We start from the raw sequence: 17,017 nt of genomic DNA, 5'->3' as shown, positions 1-17,017 counted from the left end.
AGAAGAAAGTGCTCTAAGAACAGGGGAGATGGGAAGAAAGACGGAGGCAGGGACTCGGCCCAGCACTTTGGCCCTTGCGGGCCAAGCAGAGTGAGCTTCATCTGCACCTTTACTTCTCGCCATCAGCCTCACAGCGGCCTCTGACCATGTCTGTGTCCTGCCCTGGGCTGAGATACTGATGGCACCCACTTGTGCCCAGAACCTGTGATCAAGGGCATTGCCCCGGCTAGAACCCCCACCCCGCACCCACGCACATCAGTCCTCCAGGGAGGCCTGCGTGTGAGCCATGAACAGATGCGTGCTCGTGTTCATGTGTCAACCCCTGAACACGTGTGCCAGATCCTGTCACACAAAGCTACCCTTTCTGCCTGGCCCCCCCTCTGTGTCACCCCTCCCCACACCCCAGAGGTCTAATCCTTCTCCCCATCTCTCCGCCCCATGCCCATCTTCCATGTCCTGAACCCCAGGGCACACTGAACTCACAGGGGCCCCTTGCTGGTCACACCCTCTGGGAGGGGAGCCTGGGCCCTGATGCAGGACCACTGGAAATGTCTCTCCTACCCCGTCTGGGCAAAGGGCACCCTCCAGGTTGTTCAGAGACCAGGGTCTTCTCCCAATAGCCTCCTGACCCCAGGCCTGAGAAATAATGCGTTTTCTTCAAAGCAAGGCTAACCAACCCAGCTCAAAGGGTCGGGGGTTGTAGAATTAAGTGGCCCTGGAGGCCTTGGGCAGCAATGATGCCCATCAGCTCCTCCTGCTGGCTGCAGCTGCCCTGACTCAGCCACTGAATGGCAGCTCCTCTGAGAGGCTGCGTGGTCCCACAAGACCAGCAGCACGTGCACGCACACACGAGCACAGGTGCACACAGCCTCCACCCTTCATTGACCCCAGGACATCTGACTTCTTCCTCCAGGGATGGGAATGAGCCACCCTGAAACTTCCAGCTCCTCTGGTCAAGGATCACAGGTGACCAAGGGATGCAGGTGGATGAGGCCCGTCTGCAGGCAGAAATCAATGGGGCTCTGATAAGGGGCTGAGAAAACCAGCATGCCCTGAGTCGGTTCACTGTGGGAGCCCAATCATACAGGATCCGCGTGAGGCTGAGTTAAAGGTTAGGATAAGGGCTTCCCAGGTGGTGCTTGTGGTAAAGAACCCACCTGCCAGTGCAGGAGACACGAGATACTCGGGGTTGATCCATGGGTCAGGAAGATCCCCTGGAGGAGGAAATGACGACCTCCTCCAGTGCTCTTGCCTGGAGAATTCCATAGACAGAGGAGCCTGGCGGGCTACAGCCTATGGGATCGCAAAGAGTCAGAGACGACTGAAGGAACTTGGCATGCATGCGAGGCCAAGTTGGGGATGTGGCCAAATGTAACAGCATGGGCTGGGCTCAAGAGTTGTGTGGGGGAGAGCATGGTTGTATCAGCCGTCATCGTGGGGTCAGTTTCAGGGGCCAGTGTGCCAATCCGCTAGCCACCAAGGCTCTAAAGTGTGGGACCCCAGGCCCAGCATCTCATTAGGACAACCTCTATATTCATCTCAGTCCAGGTGACGCTTTGCCATCCTGAATCCAGGACTGCAGGGAAGCAGGGCCCTCCGGAGGCAAGAAGCCCTGAAGGTGATGTGTGTCAGCCCCAAGGGAGCACCCCTCACTGCACCCACCCCACACCCAGATGTCAGAGCTGCCCCCGCAGGCCCGGCGCACACAGACAGACTGGCCCGGATTCCCTCGGACAGGCTCGTGCCCACAATGCTATGGCCACGAACACGGGATAGAGCAGGTAGCTATTACACTTCCCAGCACCACTGGAGTCTCCTCAGGATAATTATTTATTATTCATAGTCATCAGCATCTTCATTAATTATTCATATGATCCTTAATTATTATCCTTAACAATAAGAGCAGTAAATAGCAGAAAAGTCCTTGAGGTGCCTAAGGCCCAGGGCCGGGTGCCTCCGGGCAGTTAGACCAGCTACTGCCCCAGGGCAGTGGGGGGACCACAGACCCCCATCCACTGCCCGGCCCTGTCCCTGCCCCTGTGCCCCCACACACACACAGGGGCCCCTGGGGACCTCAGGAGGAGGTGGGCCCCCAAGGGCTGGGGGAGGGGCCGTGCCTTCCTATTCCTCTCCTGTCGACGGCCAGGGCCTCCCGGGCAGGGCCTCCACGGGGAGGGGCCCAGGCAGTGCGCTGAACCCTGGGTGAGCCATGTGTCCACACTGGGCAGCCCCACTAACTTCCTGGGTCTGAGCCGTGTCTGTGCAGGGGCTGGGAGGTTAGGGCCCCCAGCTGGCCCGGCAGGGAGAGGCGTCGAGCGGGTCCGTCTTGGGGCAGCTCCTCGCACGCCATGAACTGGGAAACCTGCGGAGAAAACAGAGTGTAGGGGGTCCGGAGTCGAGGAGCGGGAGAGGGTCAGAGGAGAGAGAGGGCCCGGGAACTCTGGGGCCAGACAGGAGGGGGTTTTGAGGAGACAGGAGAAGGGCTGAGGGAGACAGAGCAGGCAGGACTCCAACTGCCAAGGGAGGGGGGGCAAGACTGGACGTGGAGATATATGCTCTGGGTGGACAAAAGCCAGGCCGGGCAGCTGGGGGCCCCGAGGCAGCATCTGTCTGATCCTGCAAGGAGCCCCAGGCCTCAGCCACTTCCCTCCCAGGGAACCTGGCCACTGAATTCAACGCCAACGTGGAATAAGGGGCCCTGAGCTGGCACCGAAGCTAGACAGAAAAAGAGACAAGGTTCCTGCCTGCAGTCTCGAAAGGACTCTGGGACCTAGAAACAAGAGGCAGGCTGGCGGCCAGGCTTCGGAAGGCCAGGGAGAGTGCCAGGGCAGGCGGGAGGGGCTCTGTGGGTGCTGACGAGTCTGCTGTGAGATCTCTGCGGGGGAGGCTGTGAAGGGAGACTGGCACATTTGCTGACGTGGGCCCTGGTGTCTGCAAACAGGGGCAGGCAGCATATGGGAGGGGAGCGGACGCCGGGGGTGGGGGGCAGGGGGCAGCGGAGCCCAGGCCACCTCAGGCTGCCTGAAGGACCCCCAGCTTGAGACCCAGACACTGCTGTCCTGTCAGGAGGCCAGGAACACACAGGTCCACTCAGGAGAGAACAAAGGATGACAGAGGCCCACCTCTAGCAGCGGGGGAGAGAAGCCAACCGGAAGGGCCACCCTGGGGCTTAGCCAAAGCCTCCGGGACAACCCTGCAAAGTGCCGAGCATGAAAGTCATGGGTCAAGTGGAGAGTCAGACCCGGGGGTGTCAGCAACAGCAGGGCCGTGGGACTCTGTCCCAGGGGCGCACTGGCACCCAGCACCCACCACCAGCCCCCCCAGGGCACAACAGTCTCCTCCACATGCAACCACAGACACAGGCACCCCAAGTAGACCCCGCCCTTCAGGTGACCCCAGGGGAACGCAGACCACTCGGCCTGCAGCCTGCCTTGGCCCAGCTGTCTGCGTGCTTTGTGCTCCATGCTCACAGCTCCTCCTCCTCCAAGAATATCGCCTGGGAGGAGGGCAGGGATGGGGAAGGGGAGGAGGCTGGGGCCCAAGGCCACAGAAGGGGCAGCAAAGCAGGCCTGGGGTGGAATCGGCGCTGAAAAGGCAAGGCCGGGGGTGCTGGGAACTCACCTGAGAAAGCGAGTCCAGGGTGAGGGTGGGGATGGGGCCTGCGGGCAGCAGGGGGGAAGTGGAGGCGGGGCCGGGCCCCGGGGTGGTCACAGCACTGTAGGCTGGCGGGACCAGCGTCATCTGTCTCTGCAGCAGCTGCAGGACGGTGGCCATGTCAGCGCTCAGCCGGGTCTCCAGCCTGGGCGAGAAGGAGGAGGATGCTCTGGGTCTCAGAGAAGTGGAGACACCAGCAACCGTGACTTCAGGACCGCCCTGTGGACAGCCAGCTGGTCAACCCCCAGGCCCACTCTCCATCCAAGGTGTGGCAGCCCCAGCTTGGCTCCGAACAGAAGGAGAGGGCCAAGCCGCTGGGAAACATGGACAGGTGTAGATGGAGCAAACGACCCCCACCCCCCGGCACCCAACAACACTGCCCGAAACCCACAGATCACACTGCTGCACCACCCCATCCAGCACCTCCTAGCCTGTCCCCCTGGACACTCACCTATTGAGCTGCCTCTGGAGAGCGTCCAGCCTGGTCTCCACGTCTCCCCGCGGCCGTCGGCCAGGGCTGGAAAGGGGGATGTTGAGGAGGCTGGGAGCGGGGGCAGGACAGCGAGGCAGCTCCTGGTACTGGCGGCCACGGCTGTCCCCCCAGAAGCTGAAGATGTTGGACACTCCTGAGAAGGCGCCTGCAGCCAGAGAGCAGGGTTGAGGCTGGAAGAGAGGCCCATGCCCCACCCGCCAGGCAGAGGTGGGGTGTGGGGGGCTCACCCTACCTGACAGTGGGTTACAAGTGTCACTGCTCTTCTCGCCATCCTCGGTCAGGGGGTCCCCACCCGGCGGCTCTCCGGGGGGCCTGGGGCTGGAGAAGGGCACCAGGCGGAGGGGGCTGGAGCTGCGGCCTGGGCCCTCATCCTCACTGCTCTCGGGGCTGGAGGGGCCGCTGGACAGGCTCTCCCCCCACGGCCCCCCCTGCCGGCCCCGGCCACTCGGCCCTGCCCCCCGCCCGGCTCGGCCCCAAGGCCGACACCTCCCCTGGCTGCTCCGGGTCTGTGGGAGACAGAGAACGGGCCTCAGAGACGGCAGGAGGAGGCACAGAGAGGAGGGGAGGGCCGGAAGGGGAGGAGAGGGGGCCGGGGGCAGGACACACTGGGTTGTCCCCAGTCCTGCTTGTGCTCTCTCACCCACGTCCAAGAGGACTAAGAACTCCGGGGGCGGGACCAGATTAGCTGTGACCGCTGGCTGCCCGAGCGGGGTCAGTAGCACTGCTAGGCGGGGCTCTCTGGGACCCCAGGCCCTAGCCCTCCCCTGCCATGCTAGCCACCTCTCCCTCCTTTGCCCTGTCTTTCCTCCCCTCATTGGTTCAAAGCAGCGCCCATCAAGACGCCAGCCCTGTGAGGACCCAATAAACTTAGACGTGCCCCTGCCCTGGAGGGTGGAAGAGGGGAGGAGGAGACATTTCAAGTGGGCCTGAAAGGATGGGGTGAGAAGGGAACGCTGACGGTAGGGACGGAAGGTCTGCGGGGCCTGGGAGGAGCAGACCCGCCGGCCCCGCCCTCTGCTCCGCCCCCTACAGGCCCTGCCCCCGCCCGCCTCCCGGCTCACCTGGGCCCCGCCCCCTCCCCGCCCCGCCCCCTCCCCTCCCCCGCCTCACCCTTGTCCGTGCGCCGGCGGAAGGACAGCTTGCGTTTGCGTTGCCGGTTGAAGCCGCCCTCCAACTCCGCGCTGCCCGGAGAGCCGGGGATCATGTTGGTCTGAAACCCAAGAGCGGTGTCAGGGCCCTTCCTCGCCCACCTGCCCTGCCCGGTCCCGGGGAAGGCCCTCTCCTGACCACTGGAGGTGGGACGGGGCATGCCCGCTCCGTGGGGTGTGAGCTCCGCCGCAGGACCAGGGCTGAGACTGGCACTTTTCACAACCTAGTCTGCCCCAGATACCATTAAACAAGCCCAGAGAGAAGGTCCCGTGGCGAAGGGACAGCCACCCAGCAGGCGGCTCACATCCCGCAGGCCCACTCACATCCCGCAGGTTGAAGGTGATCTCCAGGCTGGACCAGAAGTGGTCAGAGAACTCGGGGTACATGTCCAGCACCTCCAGCAGGTCGTCTCGGTGGATCTTGTGCAGGTCGCAGTAGGTGAGGGCCCGCACGTCCCCGTTGGACTTCCCAGGGCGCGCGTACAGGTTCAGAGGCTCTCCGAAGATGTCGTTCTTCCCTGGAGGCCACCGAGAGGGGGGCTCAGCCCCGGGGGTGGCAGCGGAGGCAGCAGGCACCTGTCTTCCAGGCACTGTCACCCTGGCCAGGCACCTCCCCTCAGTCTGCTCATGTGCTGCCCAGCCCCAGCCTCCAGGGCCAGGGGGGCACCAGCCGGCCCATCTCCCCCCAGCTCCCAAAGGACAGGTGCAGTGTGGTGCCCTGGAGGAGAAGGGCCAGGAACCCATGCCTCCCACCTACTGTAGGGCCAGCCAGCAGCTCCAGCCTGGATGCCCAGCTCTGCCCAAAACCCTGGCTTCCGCCTTAGGTTCTGACTCCTCTGGTACCACCCACCCGCCACCAAAGCCCATTCCCAAACACCCCCTGGCTAAGCACTGCACCCCCATGAACAATGTTCTTCAAGCTACAGATCATAGCACAGTAGTGAGTCAAGACCAGCATTTCGTTTACTGAGAGAAAACAGGATAGCAGAGGTGAGCACAGGCACAGGATGGAAACACCGGGATGCAGTTAAGGCAACTGCAGTTTAGCAAATCTTTGGTTCCAGTGGTGTTTGGGGGTGCTTGCGGCATGAGCATTAAGCCCCACTGTGACACATCAGCGCTGAGGTGGCCAGGGCCAAGGGGAGGACAGGCAGAGGGCAGGAAGTCCCCAACGCCCAGGCACACCTGTCCACGTGCACAGGTAGGGGAGAGAAGAAGGGATACGAGGGGAAGAGGGGCAGACTCCCTCTGCTCTGGAGGTGAGGGCTTGGCTGTACCACAGGAACTGTGTGGCCCTACGTGGAAATCAGTCGCACAACCTCCCCCACTGCCTACCTTGGAGCACTTGGATTTGATCCCATTTTAAGAAACAAGAGTGTCGCAGCCCATGAGGAAACCCCCAAAGAGGAACAGAATTTGAAAACCTCCGGAGTTCAGCAGCACCCGCCCCACACCCGACCTGGTAGGGCTCCTCTCCCTGGCCCCCTGGGAGGGCCTGAGCTCGGGTGAATTAAAGGAGCCCAAGGCCCCTGTGGGCAGTCACAGGGCCACAGCCCCCAGGGCTGTGTCCTTCGAGGGCTGGGCCTCTGCAGCCTCGGCAGGGACTCCGGGCCCAGCTCCCGGTCCCTGCCGTACCCAGGATGGCCACGACCACGTCACCCCGCAGGATCTCGATGGAGCCCCGGGAGATGAAGTAGAGGGCTGTGAGCAGGTCCCCAGCGTGCACCAGCGTGTCTCCGGGTGGCGCGTGCGTCGTCTTGAACTTCATGGCCAGGGCCCGCAGGCAGCCCTTGGTGGCCCCTCGGAAGGGCTTGCAGTGCTGCAGCAGCGAGCGGTTCAGGTGCAGACAGATGTCGGCCTGCAGGCACTCAGGGAAGCCCTTCAGCACCTGGGGGCGGGGGGCGGCTCAGGACGCCCTCTCCTGGGACCCCACTCCCACCCCTCACCTGGAGAGCCAGCGGGGAGCACCAGGGCGTCCAGGATCTATCGAGGGGAAGGACCTGGGTGTCCACACCAGCTCCACCCCTCCTCCCTGCAGACCGTGCACCCTTGGGACAATGCCTCACTGCTTTCACCTCCACCTTCTAATGTGTGAGGAATGGAGACCATCTCCTGCCCAGGGCTGTCCTATGGATCAACCACGGATCACCCAGAGCCTTCCCCAAAGTGAGAACTTGCCCAGGAAATGAACTCCATGGGCAGAGGGAGGGTAATGACCTCTCAAGGTCCTTCCAGTACTACCTGGGTCCACCTGGGCTGGGGTCAGGGGCTGGGGGGTAGTGTGACTCTGGCGAACCCAGAGGAGTCCCCACAGGTGCCCTGCCCCCCGGCCCAGCCCGGGCCCTCACCGCATTCATATCGATGCCGTTGGTGTAGGACCAGGCGTGCTGGAAGTACTCCTCAAGGCGCTGGCGCAGCGGGTTGGGGATCTGGTGGAAGCGGATGAACTCCCGAACGCGGAGCATCTGCGTGTGGTAGCGCGCCGTGCCCGAGTATAGCCGCTGGATGATGGCCGACACGTTGCCGAAGATACTGGCATACATGAGGGCTGGGGGCGGGGTGAGTGGGGCCGTCAGCCTCTGAGGGACCCGGTCCACCCCAGCACCAGGTCAGTGCCAACACACACTCCCGCCTCAGCGTGAGCACACATGCGAGGTGCACACACAGAAGCCCGGGCACACATGCTCCTCAGCCCCTGCCTTGTGCCTCTGCCCTGGTGTCCCCAGCACCATGATGGGGGACTCTGGGGGTGGGGGGCGCCCACTCCGGCCCCTCTAACGCCTTCCCTCTCCTGTGTGGCTTGTGCCCATGCCCGCCCCCAGGGGCGCACTCACAGCCGATGAGCATGACACAGATGGAAAAGATCTTCTCCGAGTTGGTGTTGGGGGACACGTTGCCGAAGCCCACACTGGTGAGGCTGCTGAAGGTGAAGTAGAGGGCGGTGACGTACTTGTCCTTGATGGAGGGGCCACCCAGGCCGCTGCTGTTGTAGGGCTTGCCGATCTGATCGCCCAGGTTGTGCAGCCAGCCGATGCGGGAGTCCATGTGCGGCTGCTCCATGTTGCCTATGGCGTACCAGATGCAGGCCAGCCAGTGCGCGATGAGCGCGAAGGTGCACATGAGCAGGAAGAGCACGGCCGCCCCGTACTCGGAGTAGCGGTCCAGCTTCCGGGCCACGCGCACCAGCCGCAGCAGCCGCGCCGTCTTCAGCAGCCCGATCAACTATGGGGAGCAGCAGACACTCAGTGGGGGGAGTAGGGGGGTGATGGACAAAGCATGGGGGGCACTGCAGCCCTCAGTGCGGAGGCAGCGGAGGTAAGGTCCCCAAAGACTCTCCCCAGAACCTCCTCCTAGTATCAGTAGGAGCACCTCCCACCCGCTGCACCCAGCAGAGTCCCATTGCCCTTCTGTGCCAGCTCCCTGGTGGCTCAGACAGTCAAGAATCCGCCTGCAGTGTAAGAGTCCCAGGTTCAATCCCTGGGTTGGGAAGAGCCCCTGGCGAAGGGAATGACAACCCACTCCAGTGTTCTTGCCCGGAGAATCCCACAGACAGAGGAAGCCTGGCGGGCTACAGTCCATGGGGTCACAAAGAGTCAGACATGACTGAGCGACTAACACTTTCACTTCACAGTGACAAAGGGCTCACAGTTCCCCACAACCAGGATGAAACAACTTGGGCTCAGAAAGGTGCACCCACCCTGAGGTGCCTAGCCAGAGCTCCCGCCAGCTTCAGGGCGTTTTCATGTGAATCATGTGGCCACTCTGGACAGACACACTGGCAAAAGGCGGGCCCCCTGGACCTTTACAACCAGGAAGCGGCTCGCACGGAAAGGGGTGCAGGCACGGGTGAGCTGGGGGGCCTGTGCGTCTGCCACCCCCTCGCCCCACCCCCTGCTGCCCTCCCCCCTGCCCCAATGCCTCCTGGCCAGCCCACCTCCTCGGAGCCAGAGCCAAAGATGAGCAGGTCAAAGGGGATGGCGGCCACCATGTCAATGAGGAACCAGCCCTTGAAGTAGTGGACGGCGATGCGGCCGGGGTGGCTGACCACCTCCTCGTTGGCGTTGACATAGGTGGTGCGGAAGTTGATGAGGATGTCCACGATGAACATGATGTCAACGATGAGGTCCACCACGGCCAGCGGCTGGCAGGCGTAGCCACAGTCGGGGGCCAGGGGCGCCTCCTCAGTCTCCTTCAGCAGGAAGGCGGCTGAGTAGGGGGTGAAGACCGCCGTGTAGATGACCAGGAGCAGGATGAGCCAGTCCCACACGGCCTTGAAGGGGCTGTAGTGCAGGATGGTCCAGCGGTGGATGCGCGGCGCCTGCAGCTTGTACTCCGGCAGCACGTCGGCCCCCAGGGACAGGACCTGGGCAGGCAGGGAAGGTGGCACTGAAGGGTGGGGCGGGGGAGGGCAGGCCACCGGCCCTGTGACGCCTGGGCTGGGCCCTCAGAGAAGGGGCCAGGCAGAGTAAGAGGAGGGGGTGTAAGAGGGGATGTAGGAGGGGGTCTGTAGGAGGGGGGTGTAGGGGGGAGGCCCACCCACCCCACCCTCAGCCGCGTGCACACGGCTGCTGACCACTGTTCCCCATGTGGCCTCCTGGCTGGCTCTTGAGTCCAGGGCACCTCACAGTAATGCCCACAAGCACGACTCCCCACCAGCGATACAGACCCACAGCTATGGATATAACTTCCACCTTGCTCACACCCATGACAAGCACACACACACACGTCCCATATACACCACCGTCTCTGCCAGCAAATGCTCCAAGGACTACAGCTTCCAACCCCGGCAACGTAAACAGTGGTAGTCACTGTGGTTCCCTGCGAGTCCCGTTGCTGGTGGCCCAGGGACTGAGGACCTAAGTGTCCCTTCCTGCCACTGACCCAAGGATACCAGCCACCCAGACTCAGGTCCCTTGGCACCCAGGAGAGAGAGGAGACACCATGACACTCGCTCCCCTCTCCCTACTCACCCTGGCCTGGGGCCACCATTCAGACATGACCCCCGAGCCCACCCAGGCTTGTCTCACATCCTGCCCCTCATCACTCAGGCAGAGGCGGCACGCCACCCAGATCTGCAGACAGCAGCCACCACACCTGCCCCCACGCCCAAGCCAAACTAGGAAGAGCTGAGACCATCCTGGGGGCCTTGGCCTGTCCCTTTGGGGCCTCCCCCTGCCCCCACGCAATCCCCAAACTCTCCCAGCCTGGCTCTGCCATCCTGGGCAGCCAGGTGCAAGGCCTCACCCACCCTCCCCCTTGAGAGCCAAGGCTGCCAGCCCTGCAGGAACAGCACAAAATGCCAGGGCCCACACCTCAGGCCTTGTGCTGGGGAGGGGATAGAGCCCCAAAGACTCCGATTCACATCCACGCTGGGGACCCCCCTGGAGCCACCCTCACAAACAGATGGACGGTTTGGAAGGCACCTCCTTAGAAGAAGTAACTGGAAGTTAAGACCGGCTGCGGCTGGGGGTCTGGCCACCCCGGGGGTGACCACAAGGGCTCTCCAGAGGCACGCGATGGGGCCTGGGGCAGGGGAAGGAGTCTGCGGTTTCGAGGCCCCCACCTCTGCCCGGACTTCAGCCCCAGCCACTCACTCCTTAAGGCAGAGAACATGGGGCAGTGACCTTCCGGGGATCGAAAAAACGGAACTGACCAGGGCCCCGGCAGACAGGAGGCAAAAAAAGGCTCCTGCAGGGGGCTCCTCACCCCCACCTGAGTGGCCAGGCCCCCTGGGCTGTGCTGGACCACACCTGATAAATGTGATCCTGCCCCCCCACCACCACCCCGCATCTGCCCACAGCAGGGCCAGCACCACCCCGGGCACAAGCACACACCGGGGGCAAGCCCAGGGCAGCAGCCCGGGACCCACAGACCCCATCTTACAGGGCCCGGCCCAGCTCAGGTCTGCAGCCAACAGCTCAGCACACGGCCTTGGACTTGGGTGGGCGCGTAACCTTCCCTGACCCACAGTCACACAGAATGCTAAAGCTCTTTTAAGCCCAACCCAAAGTCCTCACCTGTAGCTGGGAGAATCTACCCCCTCCCATACCTGTCCCTGCACTGGGAGGAGCGCAAGAGCCAGGCAGAGGGTTCAGGTGCTGGCGACAGAGGTGAGGGTGTTCAGACCCCGCCCTGAGCCGCCTCCAGCTCCCCCTGCCATCCTGAGCTGGCCCCTGGCTCTGTGACAGAGCCCCTCACCCCACCCCACTGCCCCTGGGTGCGGGGGAAGTGGAGAGGTGGCTCCCCAGAGGTGCCTACCAAGCTGTCGGCCTGGGGGGACCACCAGCTCTTCAGGTTGGACCAGGTGCCTGGTTCAGACGCCCCTCTCCATTCATCCAGTGACCTCTGACCCCCAGCCCCCAAACCCGGACCCCTGAAGCAGCCCATGCCTCCCTCACCCCCCAGAGTCCACCCCCAAGGCACAGAGTGCTGGCGGGGTGGAGCCCCAGGCCTGGGCGCCAGGCCCAGCTGCTGCCCGCTCACTGGGGGAGGTGGGGTGGAAGCCGGAGTGGCTCCTCTCCTCCCCTCCACGCCACCCCCAGCTCCCCGTCGAGCTCTCTGGGGCACCCACTTTCCTGTTCTCCCCTCTCCTCCATCCATGTATCCAGCTAGAAGACCAGGCCAGGAAGGCCAAGGAGGAAGGAAGCCCTGGCAAGACAGACACTGTCCACCTAGGCCCGGCGGCACTGGAGAAGAGCAAGCTGGAGCCAAGAGTGGGACAGGCCGGGCCACAGCTCCTGGGGATTCCACCCCCCCCACCCCCGCCTCAAAACCATCCTGCACCTCGGAAACTCTCTGACCTGGAGCCAGAGCCCTCTGAGCCGCATTGGACCCGCACGAGGGTGGGGGGCGGGGGGAAGAGGGGAGCTGGGGGAACACCTACCTCCTGGGCCACCAGGCTGGAGATGCGCACGGCCCGTCTCACCCGGCCTTTCTGGGCCCTGGGCTGCAGGGCCCCTGTCCTGCTCGCCTTCCCCGACGGGGCTGCCATGGAGGACTTGGCTCCCCCCAGCCTGCCTGCCCTGGGGCCCCGAGGCCCCACGCCAGCACCTCACCTGCACCCCAGAGGCTGGCGGCCTGGCTCCCAGGGCAGCCTCTGGCCTGGCGGCCAGAGTTGCCGGGGCTGGGCCTCGGGGCTGGGGTCACCCTGGCAGGGAGTGTGGCCGGCAGCCCACCTGGCTGGGGCAGCCCATGGTTCCCCCCCCAACCCCGGTGCGGCCCCACGGCCGGGAGCTGCACTCTGCCCGCTGCGCCCGCTGCCAGCCCAGCAGCCGGCGCCCTGGCGCTCTCGCTCTCGGAACCTCCAGCTCCTCCAGCCGGCCCCTCCTTCTCTCGGGTCCCCACCCCCACCCCCACCCCGCCCCGCCGGCCGGAGGCCCCCTCCCCCGCGGCCCCCGCCTGGGGCTCCTGCTGCAGCCGCTCCGCAGCCCGCACCCCTCCCCCGGCCCCCGGCAGCCCGGCCTGTCACTGCAGATTAATGGGCCCTTCAACACCCCCGCCCCGCCGGCCAGAGTCAGACAGACACCCAGAGACGGAGAGACTGCCTGCCCGGTGACCAGAGAGCCCAGGAACACACCCGCACGCTGGCACACACAGACGCGTGCGTGTGTGCATACACACAGACACAGAGCCCACAACACAACAAACAGCACACCCCGTGGGCACACGGGAGAAGGGTGGCAGGCAGGGCTCCAGGGGGACCAGGGGAGAGGGCGGGGAGGGGGAGGGTGGGGGTCGGCTGCCAGATAAGGGGCCCAGCATGTGGGGGGAAGGTTCTGGAGTCAAGGCCAAGGGGCTGGAGACCTGGCAGAGACCCAGAGAGCCAGAGGCAGCAGCGGGAGCAGGGCCAGGAGGAGGGCCGAGGAGGCCCCGGCGGACGGACAGCTCCCTCACTCAGGTCACTGCAGCCAAAGGGGCCAGAGGGGGCAACAGGGTAACTGGCTGTTGCTGGACCCTAAGTCCTGACCCTCCCCTACCCCCCAGGCCAGGATGGGAAGGGACTGGGATGGACTGGGCAGTGGCTGGGGGCAGAGGGAGTCGTGCAGATAGATGATCTTGCTGCCAAGATGGGGCAGGACACCAGGCTGGTTCTGGCACTGGGTAGCGTTCAGCAGCTTCCCCCCAAGACTGGCAGGATTCAAGGACCTGACCCCCTCTCTAAGTGTCCCCCAACCTCCATCGAGTCCCCTCCCAACCTGGGAAGGAAACTCTCCTCTTCTGTGGCTTGGAAACAAGGTGTGCACCTCTGGGTCATCCTGGCACTCGGCCCTGGCACTGGGTCCCCAACCCCAGTCTGGCTCGTCACATTAGCCTAAAAGAATCAGGACCCCCCAACCTTGACCTCTGGGTGTGTGAGTCGCTCAGTCCCGTCCAATTCTTTGCAACCCTATGGACTGTAGCCCAGCAGGCTCCTCTGTCCATGGGATTCTCCAGGCAAGAATACGGGAGTGGGTTCCCATTCCCTTCTCCAGGGGATCTTCTGAAACCCAGGGATCGAACCCAGGTCACCCGTGATGCAGGCAGGTTCTTTACCGTCTGAGCCACCAGGGAAGCCACCCTGACCTCTGTGGCCCCTTCTGATGTGAAGCCTGTAGGTTTACCCCCAGTGTCCTCCTCACCACACCCTGTGCACAGACCCCCTTATGCCCCATGGCTGCCTCTTCCCAACCACCCTGACCCTGCCAGGTGCCCAGCCTCAACTGCCCTGTCCTCCCCAAGCACCATCCACCTGTCCCCTGTACCTGCCCCCTCCCAGGGCCTCCCCGCTCCAGGCTCCCTTTCTCCAGGAGCTCTCAGGCTCTTTTCTCGTCCCAGCGCTGAAACACCACCCCCACCCCCAGCCACCACCTTCAGGAAGCCCTCACTGACTGCACCTCTCCACCCCCTCCAAGCTCCTCCCAGGTGAGTGGGGGGCCAGGCACGCCTACCTGGGTGACCTTCTCGGTGACGTTGTGGGTCCGCTCCTTTATCTTAGGGGCTATGATCTCCCTGTCGCTGGTGGGCGAAGCCAGGAAGGGGTCACCCTTGAGATCCACGAAGTTGAGGGTGATCTGGGGGATCTTGCTGATGGTGCGGTAGCGCACGAGGTCTGAATCGGAGGTGGAGTTGAGCAGGCCGCTGCGCAGGGGGTGCATGGCCCCTGGGGTGGAGGGGAGAGGCAGTCAGGGAGGCAGGCAGGCAGGGGCAAAGGCTGTCAGGTCGACGACTCGGAGCTGGGGTGGAGACCGGCCGGGCAGGAGCCAGGCCATGAGCCAGGCCATGGGGTCCAGTGAGACAGGCCAGCTCAAGAGACGGGGGGGAGCAGTGTCCCTGAGAAACAAGTGAGGCCAGGACCCCTCCCCACTTTATGGAAGCAGGCCCCTGAGGCGCTAGAAGAGGAAGGAGCAAAAGCCTTCACTGGGGTCTGTTCAACAGGCACTGGGAGCCTGCCCCAGGCCCAGGTGGTGTGGCAGGGCCCCTGAGGCCTCCCCAGCCCTCCCGACTCCCCTGTGGGCATCCCGGCTGCAGGCAGGCCTGGGAGTGCCAGCTCCCAGCCCACACCGGCTCCCAGAGTGGAAGAATGCAGCAGGGATGAACGCACGGTTTAATGGAGTAAAAGGCTACTTAATGGGATTAAATAAGTGCTTAATAGGATTTCCATCTCCCAGGCACACAGGACAGGGCGGAGAGGGAGGAAGCTGAGGTCCTGCGGGTGGGGACCCGGCGGTGGGGCAGTTCCTACAGGGGGTGGGGTAGGGGGGCGACCCTCACCAGTGCTGGCATGGCGCGGCGGTGGCGGGGGCAGCGCACCGGTGCGCATGGCCTCGATGTCGTCGGCCGAGGAGGCCCGGCGCACGCTGGCGCAGCTCTCTCGGGAGCGCGTCCGGGCCAGGCTGCAGCTGGAGCCTGAGGCATCAGGGTTGAGGCTGTGCGCCCGGGGCGACGGGTGCTGGCCTGGCGCGCAGGCGGGCAGAGGCGGCGGCGGCGGCGGCGAGCCCGAGCCGGGACCCACCAGCGCACGCCGCTCCTCCGCCGCCCTCCCCGCCACGTGGTTGTCCATGGCCGTCACCTCGTCCAGGGCCAGGGACTCGCTGCTGGGGGCCGCGGGCGTCAAGTCCACGTCCACCACCACGGCCCCCGGGGCGCCCGCACCGCCTGTGCTACCCGGCCGCACCGACGAATCCCGGGCAGTCAAGGCCAGCAGCGCGGGCAGCTTCAATCGGAAGGTCTTGGCGCGGCCTATGGGTGGGAGGCAGAGGCTCCAGCAGACCGGGAGGGGTCAAGGCCCAGGAGCTGGAGCCCCAGTCACCAAGGGGATGGAGGAAGAGGGAAAGTGGAGGCCCGGATAGCCGGAGGGCACCCCTCCACCCCCACCCCTGCTACACAGGACTCAAGTCTCCAAAGAAGTCTAGAAGAGGGGCCCCCAACCTTGGAATCTAATGCCTGATGCCTGGAGGTGGAGCTTATCTAACAATATCAGAAATCAAGTACAGAAGAAATGTAATGGGCTTGAATTATCTGGAAACCATCTCCCCCCTCCAACCCTTGGTCGGTGGAAACCCGTCCCTCATGCCACAAAGGTTGGAGACCACTGGCCTAGAACACAATCTTATCTAAGACTCCAGCAATCATAAACCACTGTCTTTTGAGCCTCACATCCCCCATGAGGGGGGTCTCCAGCAAACCACCTGTGACGCTCCCAACTGTGCCCAATGGGTGTCAGTATCTTCACTTTTTAGACTGGAAGAAACTCAGGCAACAGTGAGTTATGTCATTTGTGGGAGGTCACACAGGAGCTTTTGATGCTTTTTGATGCTTTTGAACTGTGGTGTTGGAGAAGACTCTTGAGAATCCCTTGGACTGCAAGGAGATCCAACCAGCCCATCCTAAAGGAGATCAGTCCTGAATATTCATTGGGAGGACTGATGCTGCAGCTGAAACTCCAATACTTTGGCCACCTGATGGGAAGAACTGACTCACTGGAAAAGACCCTGATGCTGGGAAAGATTGAAAGCTGGAGGAGAAGGGGACAACAGAGGATGACATGGTTGGATGGCATCACTGACTCAACGGACATGAGTTTGAGTAAACTCCGGGAGTTGGTGATGGACGGGGAGGCCTGACATGCTGCAGTCCATGGGGTTGTAAAGAGTCGGACACGACTGAGCGACTGAAATGAACTGAACTGAACTGAACACAGGAGCTGGCAGGGCCTGCATCTGAGTGGAGAAGGAGTGATGCCACGGGTTCCTGCTGTACCCCGCCACCTTGCGGGTGGCACCCATAGGACAGGTCAGGCCAGCTTTATTGAGGCTGCTGTTTTAGAGCTTGAGAAACCAGAAGTGGTTTCTTTTGCCATGACTCTGAGGGAATATTTAAAATTCAAAAAGGCCACAGAAGGGAATGGGGGGGGTGGGCGGTGTCTGAGCATTTGAGTCACAGGAGGATGAGGTGAGGCCTCCCTGTCTCTAGCCCCGGGAAGCAGTCCCTTCACGTTCTCAAGTATCCGGGAAGCGGCCAGTCCAGAACTAGGACCAGTGGCAGAAACACCCCAGAGCTAAGTCCATGAGGTAGATGGGGCCTTCTCATGAGCAGCGGGAGCTCCCCTGGAGTGACCAGGGCCAGCCAGGAAGGGGGACCACCCCCCATCCCTGGGCTGGAGAGAGGACCACTCCCAGGGGGCTGCTGGAGGGGGAACCCAAGCCAGTAAGGCTGTGAAGCCAGTCGTGACCTGCCCCAAGGA

General features: G+C 63.5%; 1 protein-coding gene across 1 annotated transcript in view; it reads right to left on the bottom strand.

Annotated features, from left to right (window-relative positions):
- The window catches only part of KCNH2 (potassium voltage-gated channel subfamily H member 2), a 36,813-nt gene continuing 21,608 nt past the window's right edge, over positions 1,813 to 17,017 (bottom strand). The window contains 13 exon segments of the mRNA XM_018046725.1: positions 1,813 to 2,362; positions 3,622 to 3,799; positions 4,106 to 4,292; positions 4,380 to 4,605; positions 4,607 to 4,653; positions 5,258 to 5,357; positions 5,620 to 5,813; positions 6,931 to 7,183; positions 7,644 to 7,843; positions 8,130 to 8,517; positions 9,230 to 9,658; positions 14,223 to 14,434; positions 15,046 to 15,513. Coding sequence (XP_017902214.1) covers positions 2,234 to 2,362; positions 3,622 to 3,799; positions 4,106 to 4,292; positions 4,380 to 4,605; positions 4,607 to 4,653; positions 5,258 to 5,357; positions 5,620 to 5,813; positions 6,931 to 7,183; positions 7,644 to 7,843; positions 8,130 to 8,517; positions 9,230 to 9,658; positions 14,223 to 14,434; positions 15,046 to 15,513 — 3,011 coding nt within the window. The 3' untranslated portion in view covers positions 1,813 to 2,233.

The sequence above is a fragment of the Capra hircus genome, chromosome 4, assembly GCF_001704415.2.
Source record: "Capra hircus breed San Clemente chromosome 4, ASM170441v1, whole genome shotgun sequence".
NCBI lineage: Eukaryota > Metazoa > Chordata > Mammalia > Artiodactyla > Bovidae > Capra > Capra hircus.
The sequence above is the reverse complement of the archived record's forward strand: the minus strand, read 5'-3'. Positions and strand labels throughout refer to the sequence as shown.